This window comes from Trichomycterus rosablanca, chromosome 1 (assembly GCF_030014385.1).
Source record: "Trichomycterus rosablanca isolate fTriRos1 chromosome 1, fTriRos1.hap1, whole genome shotgun sequence".
Taxonomy (NCBI): Eukaryota; Metazoa; Chordata; class Actinopteri; order Siluriformes; family Trichomycteridae; genus Trichomycterus; species Trichomycterus rosablanca.
The window spans coordinates 75488027-75502791 of record NC_085988.1 but is presented as its reverse complement, the minus strand read 5'-3'; the positions used below and the strand labels follow the sequence as shown (position 1 = coordinate 75502791).

The 14765-nt window shown below is 40.4% G+C and overlaps 1 protein-coding gene across 1 annotated transcript; it reads right to left on the bottom strand.

Annotated features, from left to right (window-relative positions):
- Window positions 1-3417: 3417 nt before the first annotated feature.
- Window positions 3418-9560, bottom strand: zgc:171422 (uncharacterized protein LOC100001353 homolog). Its single transcript, XM_063006635.1, has 9 exons — window positions 9471-9560; window positions 7882-8081; window positions 7687-7779; window positions 7186-7281; window positions 6758-6868; window positions 5865-5985; window positions 5269-5767; window positions 4934-4962; window positions 3418-4794 (listed from the first exon to the last, which is right to left on the bottom strand). Exons 1-9 carry the CDS (start codon window positions 9475-9477, stop codon window positions 3572-3574), a joined length of 2379 nt encoding a protein of 792 aa, XP_062862705.1. The 5' UTR covers window positions 9478-9560; the 3' UTR covers window positions 3418-3571.
- Between the last annotated feature and the right edge of the window lie 5205 nt (window positions 9561-14765).

Sequence of the window (14765 nt, the reverse complement as noted above, 5' to 3'; positions counted from 1 at the left end):
GTCAATTCATTTTAAGCGCAGCGTAAGTTTATTTTCTGTCATCTCTCCGTGTTTACTGTTATAATGAATGTTGCGGTTGTAAATAAACACCAACTACTACAGAACATTTTGTGTGACTCGCTTACCTTAAAAAGCTCAGGCTTAATTATACTGAGTATTACCAGAGTCAGAGTCGTTCTGCCTGTGGAGCTAAACGTTTTCAGTCAGAGCAGATGATCCCGAACTAACCAACTTAGTAATTGATGAACTTTCGTCTATGCTCTGTGAAGTAACGTTTTCTGCTCTCATCTACATCAAAAAGCAAGAACCTCTTATGATTTACCAAAGTGAACCACGAATTTATATAATGTGCTGAAAGAATCGGCTCAGATGGGGTCGGACTGTATTATCTTTTTAAAATAATATTTTCAATCAGCTTAATGATATAATGTGCACAGCATTAATTACGTTCTTTTAGCTTGTCAGAAGGTTTCTCAATGATTTCTGTGCGGTGGTTGGGGGGGGCGCAAGTTCACGGTTGGCACACGAAGGGGGGCGCATGTCCAAAACCCCTGATCTAGAGGTTAAATACCTTGAACTCCCCATTAGCTTTTAGAACTGAAGAAGGCTTTCTGGTGAAAGGTTTAAACCTAAAAACAGAAGTCCAGTTTCCTTCTACTCAAACACTCAAGATATATGATCTGTTGTGCTTTTACACACTTCTGTGTGAAATACGGACTGTGCAATTTGAAAAGCTCAGAATCTGGCCTTTTCGTACATATGAGAACCAAAACATGTGGTGTACATTATAAAATCGTCATGCAACCCCCCAAACACACACACCAAAAAGTTTGGTTATTGCCCTAACCACCAAGGTTCAAATAGTGTCAGATTTAGTTTTTTTAAACTGATTTCTTACACCTGTTATCAAAAAGGGTGACAAAAATTTTCTGAACTGGATCTAGATAGAGGTGCCTATATATACACAATTATATATTTAGTAAAGGTTTGGCAACACTTTTTACATTTTCCAAAATTACATTTTCCTTAATTATTTTGACAGTACTAAAGGCCATCCAGGAAAAGGCCACCTCTTAAGTGAATGCTAAACATACAACCCCAAATCATAAAAAGTTGGGAGAGTATGGAAAATGCAAATAAAAAAATGCAGTGTTTCTAACATTGACTTTTATTTGATTGCAGACAGGATGAACCTGAGATATTTCATGTTTTATCTGCTCAACTTCATTTCATTTATTAATAAACATCCATTCCTGCATTTCAGGCCTGCAACACATTCCAAAAAAAGTTGGGATGGGGGCAATTTAGAGCTAGTAATGAGGTGAAAAAACAAAATAATTATGCGATTTTAAACAGGTGATTGTAATCATGGTTTGGTACAAAAGCAGCATCCAGAAAAAGCTGATTCTTTGATGAGCGAAGATGATCAGAGGATCTCCAGTTTGTCAACAAATGTGTGAGAAAATGATTGAAATGTTTAAAAACAATGTACCTCAAAGAAAGATTGGAAGGGATTTGCATAGTTCTCCCTCTACAGTGGATAATATCATTAAACCATTCAAGCAATCAGGAGAAATTTCAGTGTGTAAAGGCCAAAGACACAAGCTGAAGCTGAACGCCTGTGATCTTCGATCCCTCAGACGGCACTGCATCAAGAACCGCCACTCAACAATAGCTGATATAACCACATGGGTGAGGGATTACTTTATCAAACCTTTGTCAAGCACTACAATACAGCGTTACATGCACAAATGCCACTTAAACCTTCACTGTGCAAAAAAGAAGCCTTATGTTAATCATTTCAGAATAGTCACTTTATTTCACCAGGTATGTTACACATACGAGGGATTTGTTGTGGTGATACACATAATAATACACATTTCCAGAAGCGGCGTTGACTTCTCGGGGTTCAGAGGCATCTAGGATGGACCATCACACCGTGGAAACGTGTATTGTGGTCAGATGAATCAGCATTCCAGGTCTTTTTTTTTTTTTTTTTTTTTTAAATGGACGCTTTGTGCTCCGGACCAAAGACGAAAACGACCATCCAGACTGTTTATCAGCAACAAGTCCAAAAGCCAGGGTCTGTCAAAGTATGGAGTCATGTCAGTGCCCTTGGCAAATGTCATTGACACTTCTGTGATGGCAGCATTAATGCAGAAAAGGACATTAATATCTTAGAGCAGCACATGCTGCATTCAAGACGTCATCTTTTCCAGGGACGTCCATGCATTTTTCAACAAGACAATGCAAAACTACATGCTGCACACATTACAAAGGCATGGCTGCGAAAGAAGAGGGTACGGGTACTGGACTGGCCTGCCTGCAGTCCTGACCCCAATAGAGAATTTTGAAATAAAAAATGTGGACGTGTTTGCAGGAAGAATGAGTCTTTTAAGTGTGGTGAAAAGGAATGGCAACGTTACAAAGTGGTAAATGCTTTACCGTCCCAACTTTTTTTGAAATGTGTTGCAGACCTGAAATGCAGGAATGGATGTTTATTAATAAATGAAATGAAGTTGAGCAGATAAAACATGAAATATCTGTATTTTTTTATTATTTGCTTTTTCCATGCCATCCCAACTTTTTCTGAAGATTGAGAGACACTCTTTTCAACAAAAGCAAATTGAGTTTCCTCTCAGTCCCCGGGGTATGGCTGGCTGAGCTGCAGCACGGTTTAGTCTCTTGCCTTCGCCTTATTTTGGCGTGACTTTAGAAAACTCACTTTCGGTGGATTTCTGAGGACCGCTGACTCTGAAATGTTGAAAGTGAACCTGTGTGATAAGGCAGTGTGTGGATGAGATTTCTGAATGGAACAAAGGGTAACTGAGTTACACAACCTTTCAACATGGTGATGCTACGTGACACTTTCTTTTGGTCAGACCTGTCAGGGGTCCCATCAGCATATTATTCTGATTTTACGCCGGATGCTTTTCCTGATGCAACCGTCCTTTATTTCCGGGCTTGTGACTGGTACTATGGGTGCACTGATATGTGTCCCCCAGTGGATAAGTTCACATACAGCCATGCACTTTTTTATTTGTGAGTCCAGATTTGAACCCTGGAACACAGGCATTGCTGTTACCAGCAATGTGGCTCTTACCATTACACCACGCTCAATTATATTATTATAACTACAGTACAAATATTTTATTATTACAAGGTTATTTATAAACCCCAGGACATTAGGAATATTCCTTGCTGTTCATTTCCCATATCTTTAAATTTTTTAGCTGAGAATGGTTCTGTAATTAGGCAATGTAAATCACTTTGACCTGTTTGAATGAGGCGCGATCGACGTATTGAGCACCCCTGCTCTAGCTGTATTCCTACTCTGTTTGTACCAGAACCTTAACAAGAAAGATACTGCATTATTCTCAAACAAGGTATGATGATATCAAACACACAAACACAATATTTGACAAACTATAAAGTCAACATTTATTAATTATATTTGCATTTGGTCAACAAAACATTAGCACTGTGCTTTTAAAACCTTGCACTGGAATGTCTTCATTCAATCTTCGGTTTATGAATCTAATTTCTACTCTATTAATTTAAATTCCTGTTCCTAAAGGCCAGCTCCGTGACTCTGCATGTGCCTAACCAAGTGCGTGCGACGTGTGTAGCTCTTCTGGCAGATGCTGCAGGGGAACGGCTTAACCCCCGAGTGGGTGTACATGTGTTTATTCCAGTCATATCTGCGTATGAAGGTCTTCCCACACTGTGCGCAGGAGTACGGGCGCTCTCCGGTATGAACACGCTTGTGTGCTGTTAGGTGGCTAGACACCACAAACCTTTTATCACAGATTGAACAGGAATATGGCTTTTCGCCTGTGTGACTACGCTCGTGCACCTGCAGCTCTCCGGCGGAGATGAAGCCCTTTCCACAGTGAGTGCACGTGTAGGGCTTCTCACCAGTGTGGATCCTCACATGGATGTTCAGGTTGCCCAGTAGGGAGAAACATTTCCCGCAGTGAGGGCACATGTGCGGGCGCTCACCCGAGTGGCACCTCATGTGCGATTTTAGTTGGACCTTGCTGAAAAAGCGCTTGCCACACTGCTGGCACAGGTGAGGCTTGTCCCCCGTGTGATTCGAGAGATGGGCAAGGAGGCTGTGGTGCAAGGCAAAGCATTTCCCACACTGGTCACACTGATGCGGTCTGTACTCAGGATGCGTCTTCAGGTGCACTCGCAAGTCGGTGAGGAGGACAAACGTCTCGCCGCAGAAGCGACACTCACCCGGGGCACGCTCTTTAGGAGCAGGCTTCTGGGATTTATCGGCATGGACTCTCTGGTGCAGCACCCTGCCACGGTATGAGCCGAACGTCAAATCGCATTTGTCACAGGAGTAAACCCCGTTTATCATAGGACCCATGTGCTCTCGTCTATGAGCCACCAAACCTGTGAGACTTCGGAATATTTTTCCACAATCAGGGCATTTGTGTGTGCAGATCACTTTGTGAGCCTGCTGGTGTTTGTACCAGTTAGACAGAGATTTGAACCCCGCACCACATTTGACACATTTGTACTTTCTTATTCTACAACCTCGCTGCCGGTGAAGAGTCAGGAGTTTTGCATCCCTGAAGACTTGCCCACATTCTGAGCACTTGAATGCGCTGGTGAGTTTGTGACTCTCCTGGTGTTTATGGAGATCTGAGCGATACGCAAAACGCTTGCCGCACTTCAGACACTTGTGTAAAAGCTTGACAAACAGGGACCTTCTCAGTGGAATCTTAGAAGAGTCAGGTGCCGCTGGGGTACTGGGAGATCCGTGTTCTTCAGCGGTTAACTCTGCATTTAAAAGTGAACATTTCATTTGTCAAATTTGTTTGTTACTCATTACAATTTTGTTAAGTATACTTTGCATATTTTAAGACAACAAGCTAACAAACCTCAAACACTCACACAAATAAACAAAAACAGCACCTACCTTCATGCACTGATTCCTCCAAAACAGTTCTAGAAAGACAACACATGAGATTTTAAATACAAAAAAAAGACTATTTCTTTTATGCATTTTCTCCCAATTTAGTGTAGTCGATTTGTCTTTCGCTGCTGGGGGATCCCCGATTGTAGTCGAGGTGGATATATTGCTGCTCACGCCTCCTCCGACCCACGCGCAGCACTTTGAGGAACCCTTTTTCACCTATGCACTCTGCACAGGCTCTCCTCTCTATCTGCCAATCAGTGTCCTTACACAGCGTTTGAAGACCCCACCCACCTGGGCGCCGACAATTTCTTTTAAAGGTTTAAACAGTAACTTACTGCTCTGAATCGAGGTTGATTTCTCCTTCTTGACCTGCTCTGTTTGAAGCAGAGTAGGTAACCTCCAGTGGTTGAGTGATCTTTGTGTGAGCAACTCTAGGGATTACTGTCTGGGGTTGATCAGTTACAATGACCTCTTCTGCAGGGGCCAACTCGCAAACCACATGTCCAGCTTCAGCATTATTCAATTCCGAGTCATCTACCGTCATCTCTGTGTCTGGTAAAGATTCAGCCACCACCTCTGAGATGACACCTGTTTCCAAACTGTGTATTGCTTCTTTAATCTCCCTTTCAAAGTTCTGTCCTTCTACATCTTCCTCAGTTTCTCTTGGATACTCTTCTACTTCAGTTCCATCCAGAGTTGTATAGACCTCATGGCTAACAGTATCGATGTGTTCATTCTCCTGATCCAGATCCTGAGTTTGCTGTGACTGGACATCACTGATTGGTGGGAGGGACAGTGAGGAGATGATTCTGTCCTCCACAATTGATGGGAGAGCTGACATGGTAAACAAACCAGACAAAATTTTATTACTCTTTTAATGTCACTAAAATAAAATGCATCTAAAAATCTAATACGTTTTCTAAAGTGTTACCGTTTTCTTCCAGAGTCCCACAGATTCCAGTTTTCATCAAGGGTAGCAAACTCTCTGTTCTACAAATTGATTCCACACATTCACTCCACTCCCAGGGGCAAATATTCAGCCATGAAGAAGTCTGAAAAAGAAAGGAATAATACATTTCACTGCTAAACTAGTGTAGAAAAACATTTCAACTGGACTCACTGCAACCCTAAATAAGATAAATCAGTGGTAAAAAAAAAAAACATACTTTCCGAAAACAAAAAATCAAATACTATGGCAAATTTGCAAATTTTGAACAAAATTACCACATACAAAGGTAGTACCCGACTGGCTGAAAAACACATTATCTTATAACACGGCCCTGTTGGTTCTTAAACTACCAATGAGGAAGTTTTCTATTGCTAGAGATATTTGACAGAGACATGCTAAATGCAAATAACATTACATAAAGCAATGCAAAATTCTTTTTTTAACAGTATTTTATACATTTTATCAGTGTGTGTTTGTAAATCAGACACAGCAGGGCCTGCAAATAATAAAAAGCACTTGACAGAAAGCTTCCTTTTTACATCATATAATGTTGCCCAATAGCAAACAGATACAAATTGTGACATTCAATACCATTCCTGTAATGTTTCCTGAGCAATAAAAAAAATGTTGGTTGCTAATCAGCTGTCTTTAGCTACTGTGAATATAGTAAACCGACTTGCAAATAAAACATAAAAGATTACATCAAAATGTATTGGTATAATTATAAGATTTTATCTTATGGGTAAAATAAAGGATATGAAGGATCTGGATATGAAGTTATCAAAAGTACTTTACTTTCAGTGTCATAAATTGTTGTTTATTTTAGCATTCAAGATTCACCAGAAGAAACGTGTGAGCAACGGCCTTTGTTTTACCTGTCTGAAGTCTGGTACTGGCAGGAGCTGTTCCAGCCTGGAGAGAAAATGGCCCACCAGGACTTGTAGGGCTTGGTCAAACTCGGGACCATACTCAAGTGGAAACACCTCCTGTAACACAAAATATTATTATTTCAAGTGAGGCAACAGTAAACCATGATAAAAGCGTTAGTTTGTTTGTTTATTAGGATTTTAACGTCATGTATTACAATTTGGTTTCATTCATGACAGGAACGGTAGTTACTCATTACACAAGATTCATCAGTTCACAAGTTTACATCAAACACGGTCATGGACAATTTAGTGTCTCCAATTCACCTCACTTGCATGTCTTTGGACTGTGGGAGGAAACCGGAGCACCCGGAGGAAAACCCACGTGGACACAAATATAAATGTTTTTTATATACAGGTGTGTGGCAAAAACTAACCTGAAAGAAGTATTCTTTTTTGGCAGGGTCCTCCAGAAGGCCCAGCACAAGTTTTAGAAGGTTTGCCTGCAAGACTTCCACCTCAGAATCATTTCCCTGGGAACACGAATAACTCAGTTATAGGCATAGAACAGCATAATCTGTTGTACTCTTGACTCACTGGCATTAAACAACAGCTCAGCAACACCCTGCATGTATTAAATGTGACCTATATATATTTTCATTTCCATTTATTATTTACAGAATTAAAGAGACACTCTTATCCAAAGGGACTAACAATTGCGTATGAATTGAGGGTTAATGGCCTTGCTCAAGGGCCCAACAGTGCTTAAACCAACAACCTTCTGATTACTTAACCACTGAGCTACCGCTGCATATACACGGTCAAGACATTAATTTGATTTACTGTAATTTTAAAAACATACAGTGTAACCAGGGTTAAAACAACCAGACAAGTGTTTATTTAACACATGCTCTAACTATTTAGCATTAACAGCTTACCTTTGAGGAATGAAAAGACTGAATCCTTTGTATATGTGACTTCACAGTCTCAAGATCTGCAGGCAATTCACCTCTGCACATTTCAAAAATCATCTGAGGAAAGATTAGCATGTAAAGCACTTATACACCGTTTTACTCTGACATTACATGATTCATTTTCCCATCAAATCTTACTCTGTCCCTTTATCAGCTTACCTTTGCTCTGAGCCCCATTACCAATGTCCCCTTCTGTCTGCTGGTCAAAACTTCTGGAACTAGCCTCGTCACCAAGGAGACAAATTCCTCCAGTTTGCTATAATATTCCACATGTTGTTGCTGGGCAATTTTCCACATGAAAGCAGACATTAGTCGGAGAGGTGGAACTAGTAACCTCAGCGAGGATATCGGGACAGAACCTATAAAAGTGGGAAACATAACAAAATGTATTAGATTTATGTTTGTAAACGTAAAGTTCAAACTAGACAACATTGTAAATGTTCCAAAATTTTTTTTAATCAATTTTCATGTTTTACCACTGCTTTATTCTGACCAGTGTCACGGTCTCTATGGAATTCCTGGGTGCAAAGCAGTAACACACCTTGGGCAGGTGGTTAATCCATAGCAGGGCCTCGGCCACAACCCTTCCTTCACAGACGTAGCCAGTAACATCTAGTCTGTATGTACATGCCCAACCAGCTCATAACACTGCTGGGGATTCAAACCCTGGAGGGTTGAATAGCTTTGAATACTTTAACTGTTTTGGGGGACTGATTAAAACAACTATTCTTTTATGCCAGAAAAGAACATTTACAGATCTGAGTTTTCAAAAAAAATATGAATTCAATAGTCATTCAGTTCTTTGTTAATTCAGGTAAACATTAATCTGGGTGATTTGCATTGTCAGTTTTTCTTAATCATCTGAAGTATCCCAGCAGCCAGCGTAAAGCTTGCTTGACTGTGGACAGTATCACCTATGTTTCTGCAGCCACACTAGTTACAATATAGTAAATACAAATACCAGATTATGAAGTGATATTTAACCATTATTTAAACCAAATTACTGCATCATTACTTGTTGATAATAATTGTGTTAACGTTTGGCCATTTAAAAATTGCTATTTGAAGTTTTACGCATTTTATTGACTGTATGTGTATATTTACAATGTAAAATAAAAGTAAATAGCAGACAAAGTACATTTAATATCTCATTATTCTTCATGAATCTGCCATTATCATTCAGCCCTACATGGAGGCCATGTCTTAAAGCTCTCCCTTCACACTTCATTTCATTATAAGTTACACTAGCCATAACATTCACTTTAAAAAGAGCCCTTGAAAAGTAAAAGGTATTTTCTACGGATAGATTTGGGAACGGCCTCGAATTTAGCTCTGCCCATCTATCGGTCAAGGATCTGGCTGCGTCCCAAACCACATACTACCCTACTAAATAGTATGTCTACTCAGTAGAGAAGTACTGTTTTCACTACTGTTTCTACATACTGTGAAGTACGGTAGAGTGCGATTTGAAACACATTCTTTGCTCGTGCGCGCTTCAGCATTTGCAGCCTTCCCCAAAGTATTTAGTTAATGTATAGCTGTATATGAGCGTAAACAGCGGAAATAGTTTCAAAACCAAACAAAAATAAGTTACAAAACATTATGGCGCGATACTGACCGCCATTAGCATAGCAGCTAATGTTACCAATTTCAAAACGACAACGTAGTGTTGTACTTATTATCTTCAAAGCAACAGAGCAAACACAATAAATGCACAATCTGTTTGAAAAATAGCCAATAACTCATACCCATCATGTTCTTCAGAATATTTCTCGGCTTTTCTATTCAAAGCGTTTCTTTCACCAGCTGTCGGTTGCAATGGACGGTTTCGCGGCCGATAAGCGCACATGCGCATGCGCACTAACACACTCAGTAGCACACTAGTTAATGTAGGGCACGGAAAATGTGATGCGACACAAAATGGCGGCGCCACTGCAGTGCACTATATAGTGAACGGGGTGTGGTTGCGGACACAACAATATGGCGGAGTCGCCAGATGCAAGGACGAGTTTATTAGAAAAGTTTTAACACACCCTTTAAACTAGTGGGTTCTAATTATTCAGTCACATCCATTAATAACTGAAGACATGCACTTTTCATGAACAAACATTATTTACAGTAGAGTGGGTGATTTAATAGACCAGTATATGCTATAACCTTTATAAGTCAGTTCATCACATTTATATCCTTGTCTTTCAGCTGCCACGGTTTACTAAATCCAGTCAAGTCAATTTTTTTTGTATAGCACTTTTTACATGGACATTGTCTCAAAGCAACTTTACAGAATCCAGTCCACATTAACGCACCATTTTAGTGATTTGGTTTGTTTGTTTATTAGGATTTTAGGGAGGCACAGTGGCTCGGTGGGTAGCACTGTCGCCTCACAGCAAGAAGGTCCTGGGTTTGATCCCCAGGTGGGGCGGTCTGGGTCCTTTCTGTGTGGAGTTTGCATGTTCTCCCTGTGTCCGCGTGGGTTTCCTCCCACAGTCCAAAGACATGCAAGTCAGGTTAATTGGAGATACTAAATTGTCCATGACTGTGTTTGATATAACTGTGTGTAAACTGATGAACCTTGTGTAATGAGTAACTATCGTTCCTGTCATGAATGTAACCAAAGAGTGTAAAACATGACGTTAAAATCCTAACAAACAATTATTAGGATTTTAACATCATGTTTTACACTTTGGTTACATTCATGACAGGAATGGTAGTTACTCATTACACAAGGTTCATCACTTCACACAAGGTTACTTGGACAATTTAGTGTCTCCAATTCACCTCACTTGCATGTCTTTGGACTGTGAAAGGAAACCGGAGCACCCGGAGTAAACCCACGCAGACAACATGCAAACTCCACACAGAAAGGACCCGGACTGCCCCACCTGGGGATCGAACCCAGGACCTTCTTGCTGTGAGGCAACAGTGCTATCCACTTAGCCACCGTGCCGCCCCAGTGTTTTGGTTACAATACCCATTACACAAATCTGCATTGAATCTGTACAGGCTCACAGTGGGCTGAATTAAGAAGCACGTCATGATTTGTTTGATGGTGAAAGCTTGCCTTTTTGTAAACAGTGTCTATTGCCAGACAACATAGTCCCTCTAGCACTGCATGGTACCCTACCACATTAATTGTACTCACATGGGATTTATAGGTTGGCACGGTGGCTAAGTGGGTAGCACTGTCGCCTCACAGCAAGAAGGTCCTAGGTTTAATTCCCAGGTGGGGTGGTCCGGGTACATAGCATAGTACTGCCACCAACATGTTTTCATGTTCATTCTTTTGGTAATGTGCAGTGTTTTTGTGGGCCAAAAAGTTCAATCTTTCAAATTATTTGTAACATGGATTCCACAAGGCATTTATCAAAACTGCCAATGTTTTTTCCTCCAGCCTTTTTAGTGTCAAGCCTCAATGTATCCTTATGTCCTGGTCATGGATTGTACAGGGTGTCCCTAAAGTTGGGACAGCATGGAAAATGCAAATAATAAAAAACACAGAGTTTCTTACGTTTACTTTGACCTTTATGTCATTGCAGACAGGATGAACCTGAGATATTTCATGTTTTGTCTGGTCAACTTAATTTCATTTATTAATAAACATCCATTCCCGCATTTCAGGCCTGCAACACTTTCCAAAAAAAGTTGGGAGAGTAAAGCATTTACCACTTGTAATGTTGCCATTCCCTTTCACCACACTTAAAAGAAGTTTTGGCTCCGAGGAGACCAAGTGATTTAGTGTTTCAGCTTTTATTTTATACTTTATACTTTCCTGGATGCTGCTTTTTCATTAAACCATGATTATAATCACCTGTTTGAAATTACATAATTATTTAGTTTTTTCAACTCATTACTAGCTCTAAATTGCCCCTGTCCCAACTTTTACTTTGAATGTGAAAAGCAGAAATGAAAGTATATTAACAAATGAAATGAAGTTGAGCAGATAAAACATGAAATATCTCAGGTTCACCCTGTCTGCAATCAAATAAAAGTCAAAGTAAATGTAAGGAACACTGCATTTTTATTTTATTTGCATTTTCCATACTGTCCCAACATTTTCTGATTTAGGGTTGTACAACTGTTTGTTTGTTTGTTTGTTTATTAGGATTTTAACGTCATGTTTTACACTTTGGTTACATTCATGACAGGAACGGTAGTTACTCATTACACAAGATTCATCAGTTCACAAGGTTATATGGAACACAGTCATGGACAATTTAGTATCTCCATTCACCTGACTTGCATGTATTTGGACTGTGGGAGGAAACCGAAGCACTCGGAGGAAACTCACGTGGACACGGGGAGAACATGCAAACTCCACACAGAAAGGATCCGTACCACCCCACCTGGGAATTGAACCCAGGACCTTCTTGCTGTGAGGCGACAGTGCTACCCACTTAGCCACTGTGCCGCCCGGGTTGTATAACTAACTATATGTTTACTAAAATACACAGACATACATATTGCGTCAGAAATAGTGGAAAACACATTGAAGATGTTATTGATTAATATGCTAATGAAATAAAATGTTGTTTTATTTCAAGTTTATTGAAATGTATTTCAAATATGCATTTTGCCTGTGTCCAGACATCAGGGACACCCTGTATTGACATTAAAAATGAATGCAAGATGATGAGTGCCAGACCTGGAGGGGGCACCATGCCCTCAAGATCAGTTAAAAACCTCACCAGCATGGGAGACTACGAAGTACAGACAAACACAGCATGTTGAAGAAAACCTAAAGAACTAAAATACTTCATGTACTTTTACTAGACTCTTTGTTTTTTTTCCACACCGTTATGGAATTTAAACTGACATAAACCATCAGCCATGGAAGCTCCAGAAAACGGTAAATAGAGTCTTGTTTTATTATCCCGCTGTTTAATAGTGCAGTTCATTCTTCTGATCATGGTTTACTTACTCGGATCATCCTTGATGTGTCTGTAATAAAACGTCTTTAATATATCTGCTCTCTGTGTATGAGTGTGTTTAGATCCTGAGGTGTTTCTGCACTGGTTGGTTCCTCCAGTCAGACTGATGTGTGCAGCCATGTGGCAGCTGATGCAGCAGGAGGATGTAACCCACTATGCTCTACTGGAGGAGTTTGTATCTCTGACCACTGAGACTCTACCTGATCTGCTCAGCTACAGAGAGAAAACCCAGCTTACACTGGGCCTCAGAGCAAGGGTGAGCTTAACTGTTCATAAAATCAAGTGTGTGAGACAGAATACATTCTGAGCATCCAACTGATGTGAAAGATACAAATACATCATGTATTGCAGAAATAATGCCTTCAGGATCTGGTCAGTCTACATAAGGCGTCAGAGTTTATTCCCCTAAAAAATTGGTTTAGGCCTTTCACAGAAATCATAAAATCACAGACAGAGCTTACAACCAAACTGAGCCTATTTATGGTCATATAGCAGCGGTCCCCAACCTTTTTTGCACCATGGACCGGTTTCATATAAAATATAATTTCACGGACCGGCGGGGGCAGAAGGATTTAAAATAGAATAACTACAATGCTCACAAATGAGCTTTTTTTGCTGCAACGGGACGCTGCTTCCACCTGGGGGTGATATGAGACGATAAACACCCGTGTGTTGGAAATGGAAGCAGTGTTTTCCTTGCTGATGTAACTCTACATTATTTATTTTTTCTGTGCACCATGCACCTTGTGTATTTTTGAGTCAAACCCCCAGAACACTGCTGTTACCAGTAGTGTGGCTCATACTATTACACTACACGAGTCCACTGATTTTGGGCATATAACCCATCCTATGTAATAAGAAAATCATAGCTCTTAACCTGATATGTAAATGCATATTTGTACTTTCAGTGCAGCTGATTATGGTATAAGCAACACCTGACTGCCTATTGACTGATTTTTGGCTTGATTTTAAAATCCTTTCTTTGCTCTGGTCTCTTATTTCAGCTTGTTCTGGAGTTGTGTGACACAAAGGCTCCGGCTGATCCAGAGATAATTCAGTCTCATTTGCAGAGGATCCAGACCCTTGTTACTCTTTACAAGAACCTGGAGGTTAGAAGACCTACTTTGATTTCATATTCAGATTTGACCTCCAGTTTAGTAAGATGATTAGGGTCATGGTGGGTCCGGTTTCCCTGGAATCACTAGGCGCAATATAGCAACACACCCTGCACAGGACTCCAATATATCATGGTCATCCCCCACTCAGACCTGCTCAATCAGGACACCTAACTGGGCGATAGCAATACTGGGGATTTGAACCCTAAATCCTACTAGTAGTAAGCAAGCGTAATTTACCATTGTGATATTATGAACCTGTAGGTTAAAGTAATAATAATGATTGTTATTAATATTATCATTATTATTACTATGAATAACTGTCTATCCATCCATCCATCCATCCATGTTTGTCTGGTCGTGGCACCAAGTAGGGCTGGGCGATTTTCACGATTAATTCGGTTAATCAGAATGAACGTTTTCACCCGATGTTAGAATGTGACAATCGCGATTGTTTACATACTTTATATTTTTACTAAAATACCAACATGACACGAGGCAGAAACTGATCAGACGCTCGCGGAATATAAATCAGGGAAAGTTTAATATAAAAAGGCAAAAACAGTGTACAAAACCCTGCAGAGTCCAAAACCAGAGGATAAACTACACAGTAAACGGAAGACAACAAGGGTTATACACGGTAACGGTTAGATTCAGAAATAAGGAGCGTAAACACGATCGGTAAAACGAGACACAAACAGAAGAGTTTAATTAAGATTCACTGAATCGAACACCGCTGAACTGAATCAAAACTCCGGCGCCGATGAGCGCGATCAGGATTGGCTGACCGGGGACATGTGACGGTCCGTGGAAACATGGGAGTTGTAGTCTATATAGTTAGAAGCAGAACGTGCCCCCTCCATCCACCCCCCAGAGTCACAAGAGGACAAAATCAGAGCTGAGCTGAGTGATTACTTCACCCCCCCTCCCCCAGTATAGATACTGATACAGACTCACTCAGTGGTGGAAACAGCACAGCACAGACTCGTGTTTCTTTTAA